The sequence below is a fragment of the Cibotium barometz genome, chromosome 7, assembly GCF_041138505.1.
Source record: "Cibotium barometz isolate CiBa-2024 chromosome 7, ASM4113850v1, whole genome shotgun sequence".
Taxonomy (NCBI): domain Eukaryota; kingdom Viridiplantae; phylum Streptophyta; class Polypodiopsida; order Cyatheales; family Cibotiaceae; genus Cibotium; species Cibotium barometz.
The window spans coordinates 12,731,204-12,758,138 of NC_141052.1; the positions used below are offsets into that span (position 1 = coordinate 12,731,204).

Consider the following 26,935-nt stretch of genomic DNA (forward strand, 5'->3'; position numbering starts at 1 on the left):
ATACTCTCATGATCAAACACCACTTCAAACGTAGCACCATGTAAATAATGCCGCCACTGTTTCAAAGCATGGACAATAGCAAAAAGTTCACGCTCATAAGCTGAATAATTGCATTGGGCGCTATTGAGTTTCTTACTTTCAAAAGCCACAGGACGTCCATCCTGAAGTAATACAGCTCCTATAGCTGTAGCACTCGCATCTATCTCCACAACAAATGGCTTGCATGGATCTGCGACGCATCTATCTCCACAACAAATGGCTTGCATGGATCTGCGACGCATCTGTCCCCACAACAAATGGCTTGCGTGGATCAGCGAGACAGCTAATATGGGTGCAGTGGTGCTAGCTACCTTAAGATTATCGAAACTGCGTTGTTGGTCCTCACCCCAAGACAAAGTGCAACCTTTGCCTTTCAATTTGTCGGTCATAAGCACCGCTATCTTAGCATAATCCTTAATGTACTTGCGGTAGAAACCCACCAAGCACAAAAAGCTTTGCAATTCTTCTAAATTAGTAGGATGAGGCCAACGAAGAATAGCCTCAACCTTTTCTGGATCCATCATAATACCCTCATTGGTTATGATGTGATCAAGATGGTGAATTTTGGTCTTGAAAAATTCACATTTCGTTTCCTTCGCATAGAGTTTATAAACACGTAACAACTCAAAGGCTAGCCGAAGGTGCTATTAATGTTCTTCTTCAGAACGACTATAGACCAAAATATCATCAAGGAAAACTACTACAAATTTCCCTAGATATGGTCATAAGACACTATCCATAAGTGTCATAAAGGTGGCAGGAGCATTAGTTAGTCCAAAAGGCATAACTAAAAACTCAAAATGCCCAAACCGGGTTCGAAAGGCCATCTTAGACACATCACTAGCACGTATACGTACTTGATGATATCCCGACCTTAAATCAATCTTAGTGAAATACTTTGCCACGTTGAGTTGATCAAATAACTCATCAATACGAGAAAGTGGATACTTGTTCTTAATCGTGATTGCATTCAATCCATGATAGTCTACACACATGCGCATAGACCCATCTTTCTTCTTCACCAATAATATTGGTGAAGCCCATGGAGAAGCACTGGGCCGAATAAATCCACGTTGGATATAATCTGCCAGCTGTTTCTCGATCTCGCTAGCTTCACTAGCACTGAGGCGATACGGTGGACGACTCACCGGTTTACTGCCTGCCATGAGGTCGATGCCATGCGTGATGGCATGCTCAGGGGGTAAACCTGCGGGTAAGTCAGCTAAAAAAAACATCTTGGTATTCCTTAAGTAGCTGTTGCATACATTTATTAACATGAGATTGAATAGAATAGTCGTTACCATTAAGAGAGTACAACGATGGGGAAGATTTCTTTAAAATGAGAGTAGAGAGAGAGTGTGACGTGCTAGCCTCTGGGCATTGATTATCCACATGTATTTGTTCACCACTTAAAGACTTTCGTAAAGAAACAAATGGAGACAAGAAATAACAAAAATAGATGTCTTGTACTTCATTATTTTTTAGCAAACAAGTAACTTCAGCTGTACAAATAAGAGGAGACGGTGGGACCTCTTTCTCCCCGAGGAACAAGACATGCACACCATTGTCCTCAAATGCAAGAGTGTTATGTTGATAGTTACGTGAAAGTGAACTACCCAATCCATGCAACCACTCCCGGCCCAACACCACATCCGCTCTAGTCATGTTCATAACATGAAAGTCAAGGTTCATTGTATGCCCTTGCAACTCCAAAGAAACATCCTTAACTGCCGTATCCCACACATCCTTGTCGCTCCCGTTCATGAGAGAAACAACATATGTATGACTGCTAGGGACTTGTGGTAAGCGTAACTTCTTAACCAACGTATAGTTAAGGAAGTTATGAGTTGACTCGTCATCTACAAGTACGCGAACTCGTCGTTCGTTTGATCGTACCATGTAGACGGAATAACTCATGCGGGCCGAAAGTTGCCTGCCAAGGGGCAGCAGTAAGGCAACACTCATGCTCGATGGCTTGGTGGCACACTTGCACAGCCGAGTACTTCGAGCATTCTTCTAATGGTAGAAGCTGCACCGTGTGTAGGGCCTTTTCCTTGCCTTTGCTCTTATCGGGCTGCCAAGGGGCGGCAGTAAGGCAACACTCATGCTCGATGGCTTGGTGGCACACTTGCACAGCCGAGTACTTCGAGCATTCTTCTAATGGTAGAAGCTGCACCGTGTGTAGGGCCTTTTCCTTGCCTTTGCTCTTATCGGGCTCGTTGCCCTGTAGTTGTGGAGGACAATCCTACGCTCATGAGAGCCTAAACACTGAAAACACAACTTCTCGCGCGGTGCGCTCGAGCAAGCTCTTCGCTTGACAGCGGCCCTCTCGCCCCTTTGGGCTTCTTACCATTATCCTCTCAAGAGAGGGGTTGAAACTTACGCTTCTCGTTTTTGTGAGACACGAGATGAAAAAAAAGGTTTCCCTCGTGCAAAAGAATGATTTTTCTTGTCAGACAGATCATCAAATATTTGGGTGCTTTTGATGGCTTCCTCCAAGGTTTTAGCATATTGCGTTTTTACTTTGGTCTTGTACTCCTTGTCCAAGACACGAATAAATCCTCTAACCTTTTGAAAATCATCAAGACCGTCCAGTTTTAGAACTTGGAGATATACTGGGTGAGTGTGAGACCCTCCATGCGACACTTGTCCCATGCTGTCCAGTTACGGTCTTTCTCATTCTCGGGAAGGAATTCTTTGCGGAACATATCCTCAAAGAGAGTCCACGTGCGTAGACGAGTCCCAACATCAAGACTCATCCACCACTTGTAGGCCTTGCCCTCCAGTGAGAGACTGGCCTCGAGTGCACGGATGGAATCTTGGGTACGCCTCAAGGCATGCAAATCACTCCACTTTTGTAAAAAAGTGTTGACCGCATCCTTGTTGCGATCTCACTCTTCGCCACGGAACACAGGGGGTTTCATATTCTTTAACATGTTGCCCATCTCCTATGTACTTGAGGGACCAGTGGCCTTAGCACCTTGGGCTAGCCCTGAAGGTGATAGATAGGTTACAAGGCGCTACCTATTATTCAAAGCTAGACTTATGTACGAGGTATCACCAGATACGCATTCATCCTAGACATGTCTACTTGACTGTGTTCCGTACGAGGTATGGTCATTATGAGTTTCTTCTTTTACCTTTTGGTCTAACTAATGCTCCAGCTACATTCCAACAGATGATGAACGATTTGTTCAGAGATCATCTAGGTAACTTTGTAGTTGTTTTCCTAGACGATATCCTTGTGTACAGCAAGACTTTGGAAGATCATGTTCGACACCTCCGCATCGTTTTGAGTATTTTCATACAGAACAAGCTTTATGCTAAGATTAGTAAATGTGACTTCTTTAAGAAGGAGATCATTTACTTAGGACATCGTATATCTAGGAATGGACTCAGCATTGACTTGGACAGAATTCAGAAGGACCTAGAATGGAGACAATCAGACAATTACGATCTTTTCTAGGATTTACAGTTTTCCTAAGGAAATTAGTGCGTGAGTACTCTAATCTTACAGTTGCATTCACGAACCTTTTGAAAGGCAAGGGACGAAAGTCCAATCAACCGATGGAATGAAGATTTGGTCAAGGCCTTCAATGAGCTTAAACTCAAAGTTAAAGAAGCGCCAGTGTTAGCTCTTTTAAATCCTAGTCGGCCATATGTCCTTGAGACAGATGCCACTGATTATGCTTTGGGAGCGGCTCTATTACAAGACAGGCAGCCAGTGGCCTTTAAGAGTAAGAAATTTGATGACACACAAATCAAATGGCCTACTCTCGAGAAAGAGTTATATGCACTCAAGACTTAGAGACATTACTTATACGGTGCTAACTTCGTCGTTATCCTTGAATCATGTTGCACAAAGGTGAATGCTTTAGCATTCACAAAGATTTCCATGGACTTATTTCAGTCTTTGAGGAGGCTGTGCAGGGACGATCATCATTTTGGTCCTTATTAGCATATGGTCCAGGACGGAAGCTCACTTCAGATTAGACCTCAATCGATTGCGCCACCTATTGTACAGGCAGTCGGGGGTCAGTGGGAGATTCGAAATGGTTTACTATTCCGAAATCAGAAGATTTGTGTGTCGGATGTACCAGATATTCGCTTGTGGATTCTTCGTGAGTGTCATGATACACCCATAGCAAGATATCCAGGGGTACACAGAACTTTGGCTTCAGTAAAACAAACATTTTATTGGCCAAAGATGAAAAACTTTGTACAAGACTGTGTAATTAAATGCCAGATTTGCCAAGTCAACAAGGCAGAGCATCTTCGGACGGCAAGAATGTTACACCCATTACAGATTCCGTCTAGTAAATGGGAAAGCATTTCCATGGATTTTATTACGGGGTTATATAGGACCTCTAAGGGTCATGATTCCATTTGGGTTATTGTTGATCGGTTGACAAAAATGACTAGATTCATACCTACCAGGAAGACTATTTTCGCTACATAGTTGGCTCATCATTTTGTTGAGCAGTTATTTCGGTTATATGGTCTTCAAGTGGACATAGTCAATGATAGGGATTTTAAGTTCACAAGTGGATTTTGACAATTAGTTTTTCAGAAACTAGAGACCACTCTGAGCTTGAGTTCCTCAGATCATCCTCAGACCGACGATCAAACTAAGAGGGTGAATCAGATCTTGGAGGATATGCTTCGTGCGTATGTCTCTAAGAAGCAGTCTTCATGGGAAGATTATCTTCCTATAGTAGAGTTTGCATATAACAGTGCTACGCATACTAGTACTGGTTACAATCCTTTTATGCTTATGTACGGGTTTCAACCCAGATCTCCTCGAACAGTGGGATTCGCGGGACTCACTAATGAGGCAGCAAGGAATTTCTTGCAAGACATGCAAGAGATGTTACAGTTTGCTCGCCAGTCCATTAGGAGTGCACAGAATCGAGATAGATTGAATGCAAACAGACATTGTTCACCTTGAGAGTTCTCGGAAGGAACAATGGTCTACTTACGAGTTCTAAAGAATTCAAAGACGTCTACATGACGGGTTAGGAAATCATCCCCAAGATATTATGGTCCTTCTGCGTTATTCGTCGGATTGGTCCAGTTGCATATGAGATTGCGTTACCGTTCCATATTCGTGTTCATCCGGTCTTTCATGTAAGTTGCTTGAAAGAAGTCTTGGGTGGCGCAGATCAGTTGGTTTCTCCTCGGGATCTAGCACCGATCGAAGATCTATCTTTCGTACCGCACGAGCCAGAACGGATTCTTGGCTTTCGTGAAAGAATAAGCTCATTATGGAATACAAGATCAAGTGGCAAGATCGGATCAAGGAATACTCTACATGGGAGTCGCTGCATACTCTTCAGAGGTACTTTCCTAATTTTCTTTGGAGCTAAGGAGTGAGCTCTTAGAAGAAAGGAGTATGTCATGTGCATACCAGATGCGACCATGTACAGTAGGGAGTACATGGGCCTAGTCCAGTCTAGGCTAGGGGGACCTAGGACTAGGTAGCAGGCAGATTGGCAAGCTGGGCTTTGTGGGCTTTGGACGACCTGATGGGCGGGCGGCCACTTGTGGACGCCCATGTCTAGATGCCCAACCATTTTAGTATAAAAGGATGGGCAAGCCATCAGTTGGTTATTATCTTTGTGCAATCTTCTACACAGCACATAGCAAAGCACGGAGGAGCGCTCATGGAGCCTGGATCTAGTGTGGACACACGTGTGCTACACATATAGCCAAGACCGACAGTAGCCTTGGGCTCTAGTGGAGCACTCGCGGTGGTATGGGACGCTGTGAGGGCATGGGCTAGTCGGATGTGCGTGCTAGGAGCTCAGCTTGTAGCTCAAGGGACGATGATCTACGATCATGCATGGCATGCGATCATCGTAGAGGTGAGTCTAAGCCCCTACAGATTCACGTGTGTATTGGTTGTGTTTTGCATGCGATCCTCAAGGAGACGCGAGCATGGTGAGTTGGTCCTAGTCGGGTCCTGATGATGACAACCGTTGAGATCTTCACCTTCTACACCAATTGATTGTTAACGAAGTTGTGTGAGCTACCAAGATCCAACAGTATGTGACCTAGTTGTCCTTTCATTTCTCCATTGACTTTAGGACCAAATACTGCGAAACTAAAATTACAATCTAAACAGGTAAGTGGATGATGCAATACGTTAAACAAAAATACCTGCAAAGTCTGCCATATGGGCCGCCTTGAACTTTTGCTACGATGGCTGCTTCGTTTGTCAAGCTTCTTGGGACAATTGGCATGTGTATGCCCCTCTTGTTCACAAGTAAAACATCCCTGCTTCTTCAAGCGAAGAGTTCGCTAAAGCCTTGCCTTCTTTGCTACCGCATTCTTTTGAGGTCCCTTTTCAAGGTTTGAAAACTTTTTGTTCTCTGTGCTAGAAGAAAACAGAAAACTTCTGTTTATTTTTTTGGCTTGTGTCGGAGTTATCTTTGTGTTTCTGTGGTGTCATCAAGTCATCATAAATGCACGCAAACTCGATGGCATCCTCAAGTGTAGCTGCTCAGTTGTTTTTTAATTTCCAACTTATAAGTGTCTGGCAATCCTACTCAAGAGTGTATACAGTCTTGTCCATCTTCGTAGCCTGAGTCTGCAAATCCCGGAATTTCTTGAGATAACTGTCAAATGATAGTCCCATGACTTTCATATCGAGGTGTTTGAATTTAGCCACGATGTCATAATCAACCTCTTTGTTCAAGAATTCCTTGCGAAACGCCTGTTCAAAATATGTCCATGTCGCTGGCTGCGGCGGGCAGAGTTCTTTCCACCACATTAACGCTTTGCCGGATAAGTACCCGACTGCTAACTAAATCTTTTGCGTATTTGGGTAGGGGTGAAACTGGAAGTGTACAAGCCACCTCTATAACCAAGTGTCAATGACTTCCTTCTTTCTCTTCTTTTGCTCACCCGAGAAGGGATCAAGAGTGATATTCGGAGCAGCTATCTTTTCGAAACCCGAGGATAAATTCGGAGGTATTCCCATGATGAAAGTGCGGATCTGCTCGAGAAGGAGCGATTGACTGGCAGTGATCTTGGCATCCAAAGATGTGGAAATCTTCTTGTATTGTTATCCTCAAGCTTCAGTAGCGCGGACGTGTAAACATGTTGTATCTTTGCCATTCGTTTTCCATCTTTTCCTTGCTTGAACTCAAGGATTCTCCCTTTCCAATGATAGAGGCGTGAAGCAATGTGGCGTCGAGGAACCTTGTGTGCTCCCTTCATGCTGGGCTGCATAGTAACCCACATGAAGCGCTTGTACTCCACTGTAATCCAATCACCTTCATTGTCGAGCACATTGCTGCGGCTCATAGCCTCAATAGCGCCTCATGGTCTTCGAGTACTTGGTAAAGCCATAGCTACAATAGAGAGAGAGAGAGAGTGAGTAAGAGTACTTGGCAAAGTTGTAAGAGGAGAGATACAGAGGGGGGAAGATAGAGACGGGGAAGATTGAGCAAGAAGGGAGAGAGTAGGGATGAAGGTGAAGATGATGGAGATGAGGCGCGAGAGAGAAAAGTACGAAGAAAGTAGCATTGTACCTTCACGAATTTGGAGCACGAGAGAAAATAGGCCCTACATAGTCCTATTTAAAATGTCCCCTACAAGGTCTTTAGAGTAAATGCTGGACAGCTTTGATTTCAAAGCTTTTAAAGTAATATATATACCTAGAAGAATCTGGGAAAAGCCCAAATTTACCCATAAATGAAGAGTAAGTGGAGTTACAAGCTTATGGCAGTCAACCACAAAGACTATATAACCATCAGCTCCATCATGCGTAGTATTGACCATATACTAACGTCGCCAATAGTGGGTGTAGAACTATGTATAAATATATGCTCCCACATACACACCCCATACACACACATGAGCACATACTTATAAAAAGTTCTGCGAACTGAGTTTCTGTCAATTCTCTAAAGATGCAAGGCAGACTTAGCCACAATGAAGCCTAGCACAAAACAGAAGCATTAGACAGAAAAGTATGTTTCTTAAAAAAAACTAAAAGTAAAAGCTTTGACCACGAATTTTAAAAACCAAAGTTCCAAAAAAAAAATACGAAAACATACATGGACAAAGTAGCCTCTTGGAAAAACAGCGAGGAGAGAGAAAGGCGGGTATTAGCGTGGAGAGAGAATAATATAGAAAAACAGATTTCGAAAAAAAAATAGCCGCTAGCTTTTTTTTGTCTGCGCAAGTGTTTTTTTCTATTCGCACCCTGAAATTTGCCATAAAATGGCCTCTCCTCCCACCCGCGAATCTTCAGCCTCAAGTACTTCTTCCACTGCTGCTACTGGCTGAAAACAGCCCTCTCCTGCTTGTCTCGTTGCGCGCACACACACACATGCTTTCTACACAGCAACCAAACCAAACTGCATTTCCTTGACAAGGCATACCGGCTGAATTCTGACAGGGCTGCCTCCCAAGCCACAGAAAAAATGGGAAAAATAGGGGAAAAGTACGGAGAGTGGGAAAAAATGATAAAACACCTCATAAGAGCGGGCACACCCACAACAAAGGCCCTGGTGTATAAATCTAGACAGGAGATGACTTCTAACATAAAGATGCAAGAATCTTACACACTTATGGCGTAGAATCATCACACATAATCCTTGCAATTGGCTTATGTGTGTGCCTGATTCAATAAGGGAAGACTAGGAGAATCCATGTGTGTGTGTGTGTGTGTGTGTGTCCGCATGCACACGAGAATAGAATATTTTGTTACTTAGAACTATGGTAATTAAACGTAGATTATCTCCATACAAGCTCCGCTAAGTAATTTAACGCCAACTCTAAAAGGAAGCCTGTAATAGAAAGATAATCAAAGAGTTAGACATGTTAATTAAGGGAATAACACAATTATAAATGTGTGTGTGATGTTTCTCTTTCAAAGAGCTTGTCTAACTATGTTAGCACTAATTTTGCAATTGTTTCTCTAAATGTAAATGCTAAAAGGAATTTAAGCGCTATTTCGGTTTCATCCTAAGCGGGAGGAATGCCTGTGAACACCCTAGACGGGCTCGGGTGTGAGGCCCACGAGGAACATCACCTGCGTGTCTAGACTTCGTAGCCTCATGATGGTTTGGCGAGGTCTGTCATGTCCTGTTGTCCTTAAAAGAATTGGGTGAACAACTGCGCCAATTGCTCCTAGCATTGTATGTTTGAGCATGCTTACTTGCTTATTATTTTAAGGTCTTCGGGAATTGAGTCTTAGCATGAAGTCGATCTGGGAATTGAGTCTTAGCATGAAGTCGGTATTTTGTGTCCATACCCCGTACGAAACCTTGTTGCTTCTTGAACTCATCCAGTCCTTCGAGCTTGAAAATAATCTCCCTCTACATGGAGATATACTATGTGCTTGAAAGACCACTCATATGGGATATATCTAAAACACCCCAATTCTCAGCCTTGCTCTTAGTCGATGAGTATCACCGCTTTTGTGCAAAAAGGAATGATACAAGCTTTCAAGTAGTAGAAACTCGAGGAAGAGGGCCACAAAGGAAGTGAGCTTGGTTACGGCAAACATACGGGGAGATATAGTTCCTGTTTTAGATGCCTGGGTCAAGGAGCAAAGAGTGTCAAAGGCGTATGTTAACGGAGGGACACAAATGTGTGTAATGACTAAACAAAGTTACAAACACATGATGGATAAAATTGAAGCTAGAAGTTAATTCCTCATTACAATTATAAGTATCCTTAGCCAACAACTCTAGTCTTAGGTGCCTAGGGGGGATTAAGACCTAAAGATCAAGGAGCATGACATAGAGGTTGAGGTGGATATGTATGTGATCACAAATAATGGGGAGGGGTACTTGATAATCCTAGGAAGGCCCTCGCTTATAGAAGTATGAATGCCAAGAAAAAATGGGTCAAGGGAATGCTCTTCCTAAAACCTAAGGCATCAATGGGATCTAGTGCAGAAAAAGTGACTTATTATGTGAAAAAAGACAGAGAATTACACATGAGATATGAGACGATAGAGCAACACATATTCTGCTACTATCAAGAATGAGGAGGGATCAATGTATGAAGATGAAAGCATTTTAGTAGATGTAATGGGGATTACATTTGGGCATGGTGAGGTAGGAATTGTACACACCAAGAATGATAAAACGAGGAGTTGGAAGGGAAATATAGATAGAAGATGTTGGTTGATGACTTGTCACCAAAAGAGGAGAGAGAACGTATGGAAATGTTAAACACATACCCAAACATGCTCATCATAGACCATGAGGGAGTGATGACCATTGAGCATTTCAGAGATAGAACATGTGGCTCAAACGACGTTAAGGAGGTTGTGAAAAGTGCAGAGGAATGCAATTTTGGTTAAGGTTACTGAACTATTGAATGTTGGCTTTATCTACCTTGTAGAAGATTCTGAATGGTGTCCCCAGTGGTTGTGATACCTAAGAAGAATGGAAAGTGGAGGGTAGGTGTAGACTAGCCATTAAATAGATCCATAAATTTCCCCTCCCATTTTCAGGATGAGGTCCTCAATGAGGTAGTGCATTGGCTCCCTCAAAGCTCACCCCAAACTTGGGTGTTCCTCTTTTGAAAACATTTCCTAGTAAACTCTCACCTTTAATGGAGTGGCCGACAGATTCATAATACATGTAACACTCTAGTCATACGATACCAAGGGAATGCTATGATCTAAGCTTGGAGTTGTGTCAATGAGCAAGAGCGCGCCTAGCACACTTGCCTAGGCAAAAGAGCTCTGACCACACTCATAGACACACAAACACACATTCATTTCATGCATTGAAGACTTGAATCATCACAATCAAACAACGGCCGATCCTGTCCCCTCCAACATCGAAGGCCACATGTACCGCTGTCTGACCCCATGCACACCGAAGGCCTGGTTTACTTATCCATTCGGTAAAGCAGGCCCAGCACCCAAATCCAACGGCTCTCGCAGCCCCGGGAATTGTGCAACCACTCCCCAAGTCTCATAGACGTGTAAATAAATAGCAATGTAAGCTTGGGTTCAAGAGTCAAAATATATTTTAAAGTATATATATTGCGTGTCTTTTTGCATCGCGTCCATTGTAATATCTGTAGCGTTCTAGGTTTTCTGTAGAGGGCAATGGCATCCGCATCATCTCCTCGGCGTTCCAGAAGAAAGGCTGTCGCACTTATGAAAGTGGTGTCCTATGGAACGCCTCAGAGGCTGTTTGCACGAGAGGGACAATGCCACCATGTGTCACCTCAACCCAAGCCTTGCCGACAAGCTGAAGGTGGGAATCAAAAGGACCTTGAGCTGTGACAGTCAAATTTCTCCCATTGAACTCACTACGAGTGTCAACCCTACAACTCTGGCATTGATTCAAGGCCTAGTAAACTCCGCAATCGCGCTGATGCCCTGCAGCAGCAAGCGAGACAAAGTATGAAAGAGGAAATTCCTTCTGAGATTCAGAACGAGCTGGGTGTCACTTTGCGCTCGCTCATATCAGAATGGGTCAAGTCTCCTTCCGGCAAAGTGACATTGGACAAACTAACCAAGGAGCTTAACAAGGCATACACAGATCAGAATATTAAGTGTAGAGTCATGGCAGGTGATGTGTTGCAGGAGATCAAGCATTTGATCAAGGGTGTTGATGCAGGTGATGCGTGCTCAGAAACAACCAAGTCATTTTTGAAGATTGCTCAGCGAGTAATTGAGACGACTTCAAATATGCCAGGAGCTGAGTTTGTCGCATTGATCACATCCTATCTCCAGACTTATCAGCATGTGCATGTACAGTGGAGCCAAGAACGGCTTCAAGATGTGGTCAACGAAGCCAAGAAGGGAAAACTAGGAGTGGGTGATGAGACACGCACTACATGGATCAACAAGATGGCTCTCGACATCGCTACCGCACGAGGATGGCTCGTGAATGTCTCGTAGTATATATATGCATTACTCTCAATATCTTTACAATAAAAATAAAAAATTGTGCACAGTAGCCTTTTGTGCACGTTTTAAACTAAAACCTTGTGCGTTTGATTTTTTGAGTAGCCACTAGCTATGTTTAGGCAATAATATAACTATGCCTTTTCTTTTTCTCATATTTGCAGCATGATTTTTATTTTCCATGCATAATTTCTCATGTGCACATCTTTTAGGTCTTACCAAAAGGCATAAAATAATTGTACACTATGGGATTGCAAAAGTGTACAATTATTTTATGCCTTTTGGTAAGACCTAAAAGATGTGCACATGAGAAATTATGCATGGAAAATAAAAATCATGCTGCAAATATGAGAAAAAGAAAAGGCATAGTTATATTATTGCCTAAACATAGCTAGTGGCTACTCAAAAAATCAAACGCACAAGGTTTTAGTTTAAAACGTGCACAAAAGGCTACTGTGCACAATTTTTTATTTTTATTGTAAAGATATTGAGAGTAATGCATATATATACTACGAGACATTCACGAGCCATCCTCGTGCGGTAGCGATGTCGAGAGCCATCTTGTTGATCCATGTAGTGCGTGTCTCATCACCCACTCCTAGTTTTCCCTTCTTGGCTTCGTTGACCACATCTTGAAGCCGTTCTTGGCTCCACTGTACATGCACATGCTGATAAGTCTGGAGATAGGATGTGATCAATGCGACAAACTCAGCTCCTGGCATATTTGAAGTCGTCTCAATTACTCGCTGAGCAATCTTCAAAAATGACTTGGTTGTTTCTGAGCACGCATCACCTGCATCAACACCCTTGATCAAATGCTTGATCTCCTGCAACACATCACCTGCCATGACTCTACACTTAATATTCTGATCTGTGTATGCCTTGTTAAGCTCCTTGGTTAGTTTGTCCAATGTCACTTTGCCGGAAGGAGACTTGACCCATTCTGATATGAGCGAGCGCAAAGTGACACCCAGCTCGTTCTGAATCTCAGAAGGAATTTCCTCTTTCATACTTTGTCTCGCTTGCTGCTGCAGGGCATCAGCGCGATTGCGGAGTTTACTAGGCCTTGAATCAATGCCAGAGTTGTAGGGTTGACACTCGTAGTGAGTTCAATGGGAGAAATTTGACTGTCACAGCTCAAGGTCCTTTTGATTCCCACCTTCAGCTTGTCGGCAAGGCTTGGGTTGAGGTGACACATGGTGGCATTGTCCCTCTCGTGCAAACAGCCTCTGAGGCGTTCCATAGGACACCACTTCCATAAGTGCGACAGCCTTTCTTCTGGAATGCCGAGGAGATGATGCAGATGCCATTGCCCTCTACAGAAAACCTAGAACGCTACAGATATTACAATGGACGCGATGCAAAAAGACACGCAATATATATACTTTAAAATATATTTTGACTCTTGAACCCAAGCTTACATTGCTATTTATTTACACGTCTATGAGACTTGGGGAGTGGTTGCACAATTCCCGGGGCTGCGAGAGCCGTTGGATTTGGGCGCTGGGCCTGCTTTACCGAATGGGTAAGTAAACCAGGCCTTCGGTGTGCATGGGGTCAGACAGCGGTACATGTGGCCTTCGATGTCGGGGGGGACAGGATCGGCCGTTGTTTGATTGTGATGATTCAAGTCTTCAATGCATGAAATGAATGTGTGTTTGTGTGTCTATGAGTGTGGTCAGAGCTCTTTTGCCTAGGCAAGTGTGCTAGGCGCGCTCTTGCTCATTGACACAACTCCAAGCTTAGATCATAGCATTCCCTTGGTATCGTATGACTAGAGTGTTACATGTATTATGAATCTGTCGGCCACTCCATTAAAGGTGAGAGTTTACTAGGAAATGTTTTCAAAAGAGGAACACCCAAGTTTGGGGTGAGCTTTGAGGGAGCCAATGCACTACCTCATTGAGGATCTCATCCTGAAAATGGGAGGGGAAATTTATGGATCTATTTAATGGCTAGTCTACACCTACCCTCCACTTTCCATTCTTCTTAGGTATCACAACCACTGGGGACACCATTCAGAATCTTCTACAAGGTAGATAAAGCCAACATTCAATAGTTCAGTAACCTTAACCAAAATTGCATTCCTCTGCACTTTTCACAACCTCCTTAACGTCGTTTGAGCCACATGTTCTATCTCTGAACATAGTTCAATTTTATGCTCAATGGTCATCACTCCCTCATGGTCTATGATGAGCATGTTTGGGTATGTGTTTAACATTTCCATACGTTCTCTCTCCTCTTTTGGTGACAAGTCATCAACCAACATCTTCTATCTATATTTCCCTTCCAACTCCTCGTTTTATCATTCTTGGTGTGTACAATTCCTACCTCACCATGCCCAAATGTAATCCCCATTACATCTACTGAAATGCTTTCATCTTCATACATTGATCCCTCCATTCTTGATAGTAGCAGAATATGTGTTGCTCTATCGTCTCATATCTCATGTGTAATTCTCTGTCTTTTTTCACATAATATTCTCTCTCTCCCTCCCGCAAAATTGAAACTAAAGGTTGCATAGTATTAGTAAGTGCTTTAATGTTCATTGATGTATCTTCAAACTTCATATTTCAAAATTTTATAAGTAAACTATAAATTTTGTATCTATATATATATATATCGGGGACAACGTTCACTACGTTTGGAATCTTTTCAGCACGTACTGAAGTCGTCGGAGACCGGTTGAGGATATGGACAGCCGTAGCCACAGCCTCTCCCCAAAGTGGACGAGAAAGATCACAATGCTCCAGCATCGTCCTCGCCATCTCCACCATAGTCTTGTTCTTTCGTTTAACTACTCCATTCTCTGACGGCAAACCTGTATTAGCCAGCTCCCTCTTGATGCCATGTTCCACACAATCTTACGAAAGCTTTGGAAGAAAATTCACCTGCTTTGTCAACCCAAAGAGTCTTCACCTGCAAGCTAGACTCTTTCTCCACCATTACATGCCACTCCTTGAACCGAGCAAAAGCTTGGTCCTTTTGTGAAAGGAAATAAACCCGTGTGAATCTGGAACAATCATCAACATGCAGCATAAAGTACAAAGAACCTCCCAAGGATGCTGTCTGCATGGGTCCACACAAGTCAGTGTGTACCAACTCCAAAGGTTTCGAAGCCCGCCTGGAAGCCTGCTTCGGAAAAGTTTCCCTGTGCTGCTTACCACGAATGCAAGAACTACAGTGTCCTTGCCTACTGCCAACATCTGGCAAGCCAACCACTGTCTGGTCCCGGAAAGCTCGCCGCAGCATATCCACATTCAAGCGGCCAAACCAAAAGTGCCACAAGTCACCAATCTGAGAACCTGTCAAAGAGAAGAGTGTGAAGAGTTTGTATATACCATTCTCCACGCCGCCTTCCCAAACAACCTGGCCAGTCTCACGGTCCCGTAGAGCAACAGAATGCTTCTCAAACTCCACCCAGAAGCCAGTCTTGCACACCTCATGCACTGACAACAGATGAAAACCAAGTACGGGGACATAAAGAACAAAAGAGGGATGCTTCCCCCCTCTGCCATCAGGAATAATCATGTGCTCCCGCATCGTTGACGACTTTACAGGATTCATCACCCGCATCTGAACTTCCAAGAAGATTCTCTTTATGGGTGATACCCTGTTGTAGAGAGAAGCCAAATGCTGCCAAATACCTCTGGCTAGTGTCATATGCTTTATATGATTGATCACTTGTGGTATGCAATTGAGGAAGATGAAAGAACGGACTCTGGCATTGACACGATCCCATAACTGTGCTTGTGCCTCCCATTTCTTCCAAATAGAGGGTAACTCCCCTTCCTCTTAACTCCGGCCATGGAACCCCAACAACAATGAAATCAGCCAAGTCATAAGACTCCAAAACAGATTCCATCATTACCTTCCATATGCCGTAGTTGTTCCCGTCCAACTGACGGTCCACCGGGAACGTGGGGAACGTGGGGAGTGTCGGGATCTTCACGTGCTTCTTAGCTATCTCAAACAAATCTGCCATTGCGGGGTTTTGTCAGAATACGCAGCGGAGATGATGACCAAACCTGAGAACACGAGCAAAAAACGCAAGCAGAAAAACAGCACAAGAGAGAGAGAGATGTAGGTATGTAACTCTGCTCTATATACACAAGAAGATCCCGAGATATGATACAAATGAGGTATGGGGGCTGAGGACCTATATATACCTCCCTAGAGGGCAGTCGGCCAGCACTAAAGTGTCCACGACTGAAGAAAGAGGTCCCACGACTGCATAAATGCAGTCGGCCAGCAATCTGGTGCCTACGACTGATCAAACCCAGTCGGCCAGCAGCAAGAGTGCCCACGACTGATTAACACCCAGTCGGCCAGCACTGTACTACTCTTGGCACCCTCTGGCAGCCCTCCCAAGCCTCAGAAAAATGGGAAAAAATAGGGGAAAAATGCGGGGAGTGAGGAAAAATGATAAAACACCTGATAAGGGCGGGCACACCCACAACAAAGGCCCTGGTGTATAAATCTAGACAGGAGACGACTTCTAACACCCCCTCTCAGCTCCTGGCTGTGAAACCAACCACTGGGAGCTGGGGTGCCGCCCGAGCAAATCCTGAGAGAGCGACTTCGTGAAGAGGTCCACCGTACTGTCCTCCGTCGAACAGAACTCCAGCAAGATGTCATCAGCAACGATCTGTTCACGAACAAAGTGCCTCTGGATGACCATGGGTTCCTCCAGTGGAAGCCCAAACCTGCAATGTAACCTCCTCCTACTCCATAAAACTGCTCCTGGGCAATAAGTAGATCCCCTCGTGTCCGAATCTCCTCCCCAAACCGAGTCACTCCAACCGTGGAGTCGAACTCCATCCAACAATCCCCCTTCTGTGTACAAGAGTCCATGATCCTTCGCATGCCGCAGAAACCACAGGAAACGCAATCCTGCCTCCCAAAGAGTCATCTGCAACCACGAGCTCAACCGCCTCATCAGGAAGCTCCCGTCCAATCTGGTGTCCATCAGCCAGATCAATGAACCATACAGCTTCTGAGTCAAAGAGACATCACACTGCTCACAAGGATCAACACCTGTTACGGTGCACAAGCAAGTCCTGGAAACCTGATGAAACCTGTCAACCACCCCCTCTGAATCCGGAACCACAAAGCCTGGAGAAACCACCTCCTTCTGCAAGTAAGCACCTGCCACCTGCCTGGCTTTCCGAAAGGTCCCCGTGGAAAGAACATCCTCAACAACTGGAAGTTCTATGTCCCGAACACTACGAGACATCAGAGCATAAGTGACCTATTCAGCTTCCTCTGACTCACGAACACAAGAACTACCAACATCAGTACTGGAAAGTTCCAGCCAACTGCTGCCATCTACTGGTACGCTATCCACCATCTGGTCCCGGAAAGCCTGTACCTGCAGCGTATCCACACTTGAGTAGCCATTACCAGACTGCCACTCATCACAATCCTGAGGACCTGGGAGAGAGAGTGCTGAAAGCCTGTAAACTCCATTCTCCACTCCGCCTTCCCAAACCACTTGGCCCGTTGCTTTGTCCCGGAGAGCAACAAAATGCTCATCAAACTCCACCCGTACGCCAGTCTTGCAAACCTGATGCACTGACAACAAATGAAAACCAAGTGCCGGAACATACAACACCTGGGAGGAATGCTTCCCCCCTCTACCATCGGGAACTATCTCCAGCCTGCCCTCACTGTGAACTGGGATAGTGGACGTATCACCAGTAAGAATATGACCAAAAAGCCTGCAGAGATCCTGTAAACCGGAACGGGAAGGAGTCATGTGCCTGGAAGCACCACTATCGAGAATCCACTCCCGAGTATCCGTTGCGGAGAGTCCTCCAATCTCCTCCCTGCCTGAAGAAAATGAAACATCGGTGTCCATCACCTCCAGGTGCACAAAAGCCGGAGTCTTCATGATTGCTGCTGAGGAGTCTTCACCCTTCTCGGTCTTCCGCTTGGGACACTGCCTCCAGTAGTGGCCTTTCTCGCCACAATCATTACAGGTCCTCTCTGCCTTCAGTTTCTCGCAGTCAGCGTCGGACTTGTTCTCAGAAGACTTCTCCAATGAAGCCTTCCCTTTGCCCGAGTTACGGCCTTTCGACCGTTGGCCAGTAAAGGCCTCCGAACCTCCACCCTGAGGAGGGTTCGTGAATCGTTCCTCCTGGTCCAGGACCATGGGCACAAGCTCCTCCCACGTGATGGTGCTGAGCCTGCCACCCACTGGTAATCAAAGACGAGTAAAATGCTGAGTACGAAGAGGACAAATGTGACAGCAACGTGATGGCCATGTCCTCTGACGATATCTCCTTCCCAGCCTGAAGAACTTCCTGCTGAAGAGCCTGCAGCTTGTTAATATGCTCCCACATCGTCGACGACTTTGCAGGGCTCATAACCCGCATCTGTACTTCCAAGGAAATCCTCTTCATGGGCGATACCCTGTTGTAAAGTGAGGCCAAATGCTGCCATATACCTCTGGCCAGCGTCATGTGCTTTACATGATTGATTACCTATGGTGTGCAGTTGAGGAAAATAAACGAACGGACCCTGGCGTTGACACGATCCCACATCTGTGTTTGGGCCTCCCGGTCCTTTCGGATCGACGGTAACTCCCCTTCCTCTACTTCCGGCCGTGGAACACCAACAACGACGAAATCAGCGAGGTCGTAAGACTCCAGAACAGATTCCATCATAACCTTCCATATGCCGTAGTTGTTCCCGTCCAACTGACGGTCCACCGGAAACGTGGAGAGTGTCGGGATCTTCACATGTCTCTCGGCCATCTCAAACAGATCTGCCATAGCGGGGATGTACTCTGAAAAGGGTGGATGGGTGGGAACAAAGAAGAACTAAAACCTGCAAGTGGCTGTCCAGCAAATCAGCCCGCCTTCCTCTTGCTTCTCCTCTTCCCGAACAGTCCAAAACAGTCCACCAATCAGCCACAAAACAGTCCCCCTCTTGCTCACACAAATCCCAAGAACTATCTAGAGCCTAGGGCTCTGATACCATGTCAGAATACGCAGCGGAGATGATGACCAAACCTGGGAACACAAGAGCAAAAAACGCAGGCAGAAAAACAGCACAAGAGAGAGAGATGTAGGCGTGTAACTCTGCTCTATATACACAAGAAGATCTCGAGATATGATACAAATGAGGTATGGGGGCTGAGGACCTATATATACCTCCCTGGAGGGAAGTCGGCCAGCACTAAAGTGTCCACGACTGAAGAAAGAGGTCCCACGACTGCATAAATGCAGTCGGCCAGCAATCTGGTGTCCACGCGACTGATCAAACCCAGTCGGCCAACAGCAAGAGTGCCCACGACTGATAAACACCCAGTCGGCCAGCACTGTACTGCTCTTGGCACCCTCTGGCAGCCCTCCCAAGCCTCAGAAAAATGGGAAAAAATAGGGGGAAATGCGGGGAGTGAGGAAAAATGATAAAACACCTGATAAGGGCGGGCACACCCACAACAAAGGCCCTGGTGTATAAATCTAGACAGGAGATGACTTCTAACAGGTTTTAACTGAAAAGGGAGTGTGGGTGTGATAAAATGAAGAACTAAACCTGCAAGTGGCTGTCTAGCAACACGGCCCGGCTTTTCGCTTGCTTCTCCTCTTCCCGTACGGCCCAAAACAGTCCTGAAGTCTTGTGAAAGGAGGTGGATGAGATAAGAAATAACAACAAGTGGCTGTCCAGCACTCAGTCCGCCAAACGCTTGTAATCCTATTTCCTCAAAGCCCAAACAGTCCTCCAAACAGCACTTCAAACTACCCCCCTTTTGCTCACACAGTTCCCAAGATCTTCCAAGAGCCTAGAGCTCTGATACAATGTCAGAATATGCAGCGGAAATGAAGACAAGAATTGAAAACTCCAAGTGCAAGTGAACAGCAGAAAAACGCAGAACTGGGAGAGAGAGAGAGAGAGAGAGAGAGAGAGAGAGAGAGAGAGAAGCGTGTAACTCAACTATATACACAAGAAAATCCCAGAATACAAGACCAGCAATCAGTGCCAGTCGGCCAGCAGCAGACACATGTCGGCCAGCACTCTCCAGTCGGCCAGCATACAGGGGAAAGCCGGGGGCAGCAGAGCAATCGGACAGCCCTCCACACCAAGGAAAAAATAGGGAAAAATATGGAAAGTGGGGAAAAATGAGAAAACACCTAATCCGGCGAGCACACCCACAACAGAGGCCCTGGTGTAAATATCCAAACAGGAGATGACTGCTAACCCCCCCCTACCCCCCCCCCCCCCAAAAAAAAAAAAAACCCACTTGTATGAGGTAGTTCCCTCCAAGAGCGGCCAGCCATGGAGGGGACTATCCTCCCAATATTTACCCTCTTTTAGAGTCTCTGAGCATGTACTTCAGCCTGTTGGAAGGTTTTTCATATATCAATACAAGGATCTCTCTCTCTCTATATATATATATGTACCTGTTGGAAGGTTTTTCATATATCAATACAAGGATCTCTCTCTCTATATATATATATGTACTTCAGCCTGTTGGAAGGTTTTTCATATATCAATACAAGGATCTCTCTCTCTATATATATATATGTACCTGTTGGAGAGGTACATATATATAGAGAGAGAGAGAGAGATCCTTGTATTGATATATGAAAAACCTTCCAACAGGCTGAAGTACATGCTCAGAGACTCTAAAAGAGGGTAAATACTGGGAGGGTAGTCCCCTATATATATACATATGTATGTATGTATGTATAATATTCAGGCAATATTTTAGTGATTGCATCACTATAACTCCACGACCAGCCATGATGAGCTCAAGACCGTTTGCAGCCTGACACCTCGACAAGCCTGCTCAGCCTGTAGAAAAGGGGGCAAATCAGCTTATAAGAGCAGCCCTTCACTCCCTCATTGAAGCATCTCATCTCCCAGTTTGGACATTGGATCCTAGGTATCAACAGGAGCATCCAGAACCAAGACAACAGCACTACCAGTTGAGAGAGGGAACTGAGAATGATCCCCTGCTCCTTTCTCGCCCATTCACACCACTTTTCATAGTGTAAACTGCTGTTAATTTCTCAAGCTCCATATTGTCTACTACCCTTGCTCCTAAGTCTACTTCAAGGTGGTGCATAACTTTCCTTCAGATACAACCCATGTGAAACTGCCCCAACTAACTGTTTGTTCCGCGACCATCTTTCCTCCTTTACATAGATATCAATCTATCTAGCCCTTGCCATAATCATGTCCACATGCATTTGGAGGAATACACATGTGACAGTCAGTGCCATGAAAAAAGTCCCCCCTGCAAAGCAATGTGTATAATCGCAAAGAATCTCAATTGTCTGATGACTGGGCAGGGGTGGGGGCCAAAAGAAAGCATCCATGACTCGTTGGCCACCTGTATAGCCACTTGAGCACCTGACCAACTAGAATACAGATCGCTTCCTTTGGAACATGCTCTGTATTTGCCTGCCTCTAAATATATGTGGAGAGACATGGTACTGCGAGTACATGTGAAAGCCAAATAATTGTTGGCAATGATAAAAGGAACGGCTTATTCATCTCCTCAAATACCGAATGTGTATATGCTTTGGCCAAAAAAATAAAAATCACAGGGCTTCGGTGTCCAGGCAAGGTACCTTGGTATGCCCTTTCAAGACAATCTCGTTGCTCATGGGAACCTGGTAAGTATCCTCCTCCTCATCATCATCATCATCGTCATCTTCATTGGTGTCACCGTCTTCATCATCTGTGCTGCTGAGGTTTTCCCCTGGTGGAGGACAGGGCGGGCCAATCTCCTCACCGTCACTCTCACTGAGACTAGGTTTGGGAGGTAAGGGAGGCCCTACCATTATGTCATCTTCGTCTTGTGCAGGCTGTTCTAAACCCCACTCAACATTTGCTAGGGATTCTGAGGATTTTAGTGGTTCTGGTGTGGCCATGGGGAGGGGTCCATGTATGGGTCTGAACGATTTCTCTGCTTCATGGTGGTGGGTACTTGATGGCGCAGGCTTCTTCGGTATGCTTCTTGCGGCAAGAAACCTTTCTTTCAAGGAGCCCAGGGCATCCTGCTTCTTCCCATCATTGAGTGCAGAGCTATGGCGTTTTGTAGTGGAGTGGACGGCCTCCAAGTAAACTTGCTTGCGCTCTTGCCTGCCAAAGGAGAGAGGGAACTGGGCTCGCAATCGCTCGCACACTTGGGCTTCATCCTCGATCACAGGCACAGGTGGCTGATTTCCCTATGCAAAACAGAGAAACGCAAATCACAATGGCGCCCGCCCACCTAGGGTTTCCAGGAGCTGGCATCAAATTGTTGTGAGAAACGTTACCTGGTCGAGCTCTTCGTCGTCCTCGTCTGAATCCATGTCCTCTGTGTTGTCTTGCTTTCCCACTCCACTGATTGCCTTCGACAAAGTGACAACTATAATGGGTTGGAGAGACTCCTTAATGTGTCCTAAAATCACTGTCTTAGTTAAAACTATAATGGGTCATATTTCTTGGAGAGAGCAGGTTGCCTTTGTTGAAGTAGACTCCTTAATGTGTCCTAAAATCACTGGCAGAAAATGAGAAAAGAGAATAATTAAATAGAAATTCTTGCATAGTCGAGAGTCTTGATGGTGAGGGAAACATGGGAGGTTAGGGTAGGGTTTGCTATAAAGAAGGGTGTGGAAGGTTAGGGCCATGCCTTGCATGTCCTCTTACCATTGGAGGGTTGGAGTTATGCCTCGCATGTCCTCTTACCATGGGAGGTAAGGGTAGGGTTTGCTATAAAGAAGGGTGTGGAGGGTTACCATTGGATCTCAGGGGGTTGCTCTCTTTCATATAAGGTGCTCTCTTTCATATAAGGTGCTCTACGAAGTCCTCAAAAGTCAAAGGTAACTCATTTCTTTATCCATTGTGCTTACTATCCTCTTGTCTGCTTTTAGTACGGTAAGGTGCGATGCTATTGCTTGTCTTTTATGTTGAATTGCCTTTATTTATGCAAAAAGAAGCTAACAGCAAGGTGGTTTATTCCTTTGTATGTTCTTGTGATTGGTTTACCTTTTTATGGGTTCTTTGTTATTGATGGCAATGGCATGCTCTCATTGCTTGTGTATACTTACTTCCTCGCTTTTTAAAGATGGTTTGATGTGAATGTTTCTTGCATTAACACATTTGTTTGTTGCCACTTAATATATGTTGAGATTGCAAAGAGTGGTAAGGTTGTTTATGCAGGATGTCAGTTGATATTGCTAACACCTTAGTATTGACTACTAGGAAAATATTTTTGCAACTTGAAAACCTGTGATGACATAGGCGCCACAATCAAGGGATATTAAATACATGCTCAGATGATAGAAAAAGGATAAAACAGAGCTTCTTTTTTGCATGACAATAGTATATAAGTAATGATTACCAATAAGCATAGGACCGAGAAACAATAGCTGTGATGATATGTTTAGGTTGCTAGAAACATGCCGCTATAGAGTCATGTTTTTGCTGCATCGACACATATACAAAATGTATGGTGAGTAGACACTTAATTGCTTTGAACATACAGAACATGAAGGCATCTCCAAATCTGTTACCCTTGTTTGTAGGGATATACTAAACATGGGTATGGTAAGGAAGTGCTCAAGTGTTCCGAATAGATGCAACTCAAGGGCATCTTTTTCAAGCTTGTTTGCAACTTCACATCTTTGATAGTTGTATAGGAGCCACAAGCAAGGGCCAAGTAATACATGCAAAGATGGAAACCTTGTTGTTGGGACCACCTTGGCCAATATATATGCCAAATGTGTGCCTCTTGCAAGCACGAGTGTTTGGCAAGCTTCTAGTGAACAATTGTAAAATTGCAAGATATACTAAACATGGGCCTGGCAAACGAGCACTTGAGTTTGTTGTATGCATGTAGCTAAAGAGTGTCTCCACAAATTCAATCATGTACATCTTAAAAGCTTTTGGTAGCATCAGAGTCGGTAAATGCTAAAATGAAGGAAATACATATCAACCAAGATAATGAGAGTAAGATACCAATCCACCAACTCTTGAAAAATTTAGCATGTATTTCTCCACCCTTATCTATGCCTCTCATGCTATAGTATGCATATCAACCAAGATAATGAGAGTAAGATACCAATCCACCAACTCTTGAAAATTTTAGCATGTATTTCTCCACCCTTATCTATGCCTCTCATGCTGTAGTATGCTTTCAAAATGCATACAAATGCACCAACTTCTAAAGAGATGTAACATCCTAAATGACTCCTCACTCTGCAAAACATTGTTTTAGGCTAGGAGCTTGACATGTGTTGACATGTGTCAAACCTTGCTTGTTTTAGGCTAGGAACTTGACTTGTGTCAAACATTGCTTGTTCTACAAAACTTTATTTTAAGCTAGGAACTTGATATGTGTCAAACATTGCTTGTTCTTTTGCTGCCAACAAATTTTTGACAAATCTAGCAATATACATCATGCTTGGTCCTAGTGGAGGATCTATTCATGCCCATTCTTAGTGGAGAGTCTATTCATACCCATTCGCATGTTTGTGGCACTCATGGTATTGAAGATGTGCTACTATTGTATGAGGATGATAATGGTGTGCTATCCTATCTTATATACATTAGGCCTCGAATGCATGTGTCATGATTAATGGTGCCATCTACATGATAGATTATGTGAGAGTCAACTACAGTGATCTCTCATCTATATAAGGTTTTATCGCTCCCACTTTGATACACACACTCATGGTATTACACAAATATTTATCTCTTCCGTTTTGACACACACTCATGGTATTAAACAAATATTTATCTCTTCCATCTTGACAAATTGAAATTTCATTACATCTACAGTGTTTCAAAATCAAAGGAGTAATGTCTCATTTGTTTCAATTTCAATAGTACAATAGTACACTCAACACTATCATACTACTTGTTTTTTTCTTCCACCTTTTTTCCAAGTTCCTCTCAAAGGACAATTTCTTGTCAATTATGTAGCCATATGCACACCAAGTCCCTATTGAAGTACTCAATTTCACTTTCCATTAATAAATGTATCCTTCTTTGAACAGCCCTTCTCTATTCATTTTGTCCCACAACAATTTTGCTCCTCTCAAGTCTGCTTCACATGATCCAAGATCTCCCAAACATCTTGTTTCTTGTCTTTCATCTACACTTTCATCTTCGGTAAGATCATAGAGATGGCATGTTTAGTAGTTGTCATGTTGCTGCTAGAGCTAGACATGATGGTTAGAGGTTTGAGATCAGAACCACAGTGCAATGGCAAGGGGGATATAAAAAGGAAGCACCGAGCACAAGAGATAATGAGAAAGGTGGACAAACAAGAGTATAATAATATTAGAGGGTACCATGGAAGGAGCTAAGGATAAGAAGCAATCATGAGAGAGAGAGAGAGAGAGAGAGAGAGAGAGCCCTTTATTCAAAAGAATATCATTGTAGAGACCATGCATTAAAAAGTAATGCGAGGACTCTTTATTCCAAAGGTTGTATCAATATATATATATATATATATATATATATATATATTGAGAGAGAGAGAGGGGGGGGTACACTCTTTATTCCAATGGATTGTAGAGACCATACAATAAAAAAGTAACACGAGACCTCTTTATTCCAAAGGTTCTATAAAACATGCATGTAAAAGTGTGCACAAAAAAATGTAAAACATACAAAGAATATTAAATTAATAAATGTCATTTATGCCACCCATCTATGTAATGGTTGAAGATTAATCAATTCATTCATTTATACAAAGCACTCTTTGACTTTTCTCGATATGCTCTTGTCATTTTTATCATCCTTGATATTCCTTTTGCCATTTTTACCATCCTTAATATTCCAAAGGTTGTATTATTCTACAAAACATGGATGAAAAAGTGTCCTCCAAATACTGTAAAGCATAATTATTATCATTTCTACCATCTAACTATACAATGGTTAAAGTTCAGTCTCTCTCTCTCTCTCTCTCTCTCTCTCTCTCTCTCTCTCTCTACAAAGACAAGAGCTCTCATAGCACAAAGGGAGATTGTGTCATTTCATTATGAGAATTGCCTTTTATACAACTGGCACTTATTCACACTTGGGCGCCCAAAACTTACTAACTAAGGCCTTGGGTGGTCAGTATCTCAAAATATATAACTTTTATAGTGCCTTTACATGACACTTATTAATTCCCTTAATTGGATGACCATCTTTGTTAATCCAAAATGGGATTAACATCCCCCCTACCTGATGTAGGTTATGTCCTTAGAACCTTTACCTAGGTTGAAAGACCTGGTCACCGAACTCATGTCTATAGAAGTTGCAGCGGGACTGAACCTTTTTAAGGGTTCTTCGAAATGCTAAGTGGGAAGTCCAGAACCCGGTGTCGACCATGTCTCCAAACGTGACATGCATGTATCCTGGAAGAAACCTTAGGCGATGATAGTAAAGCATCATGCCTCTTTCAAGTGGCCCTCTGTTCCTGTCAAAGCAAAGCTGATTTGCATCAAATCCATCATGTCTTTCTTATGGTTGATCGATGATGACTATGATCAACTTCATAAATCTCACAGCAGCTACTACATCTGGATCTGGGATTCTATGCCATGCTCTTATCCATGTGAGCAATTGTTGTCTTTAACTTGTTATATCTGAGAACGATGATAGCGAGAAATGCGGGAAGTTGTAGCAAAAATGAGAATCCCATTTCTTTGCCTGTTGGAATTGTAGTGGAGTCATGCACCTTTTGAGTGGCATGAATAAAGGGTCTACTCTTTGTGCTGGCAGCTCTGGTATTGATAATTGTATTCGGGCACTGTTAGGTACTCCTTTCGCCATTCCGGCTGGATGCCAAAATCTACTAGGCAGGGGTTGGTATCATTTGTGTGGATAGCCGTGTAGACTCCCCTTATATGCACTGGGTGTTGCTTCCACCATCTTTGGAAACAATAGCTGATCATAAATGTGACAATTCTGATTTCCAGCAAATTAACCAATTAACCAAATTGCAGCGGGACTGAACCTTTTTAAGGGTTCTTCGAAATGCTAAGTGGGAAGTCCAGAACCCGGTGTCGACCA

General features: G+C 43.9%; 1 protein-coding gene across 1 annotated transcript in view; it reads right to left on the bottom strand.

The window, feature by feature from the left end:
* The window catches only part of LOC147636692 (uncharacterized), a 42,347-nt gene extending 15,652 nt beyond the window's left edge, over positions 1-26,695 (bottom strand). The window contains exons 1-4 of the mRNA XM_086800949.1: positions 26,500-26,695; positions 26,150-26,277; positions 22,204-22,317; positions 21,514-22,113 (exon numbers count right to left, since the gene is read on the bottom strand). Of these exons, the coding sequence (XP_086657075.1) occupies positions 21,514-22,113; positions 22,204-22,317; positions 26,150-26,277; positions 26,500-26,695 (1,038 nt within the window). The remainder of the gene's footprint in view (positions 1-21,513; positions 22,114-22,203; positions 22,318-26,149; positions 26,278-26,499) is intronic.
* Between the last annotated feature and the right edge of the window lie 240 nt (positions 26,696-26,935).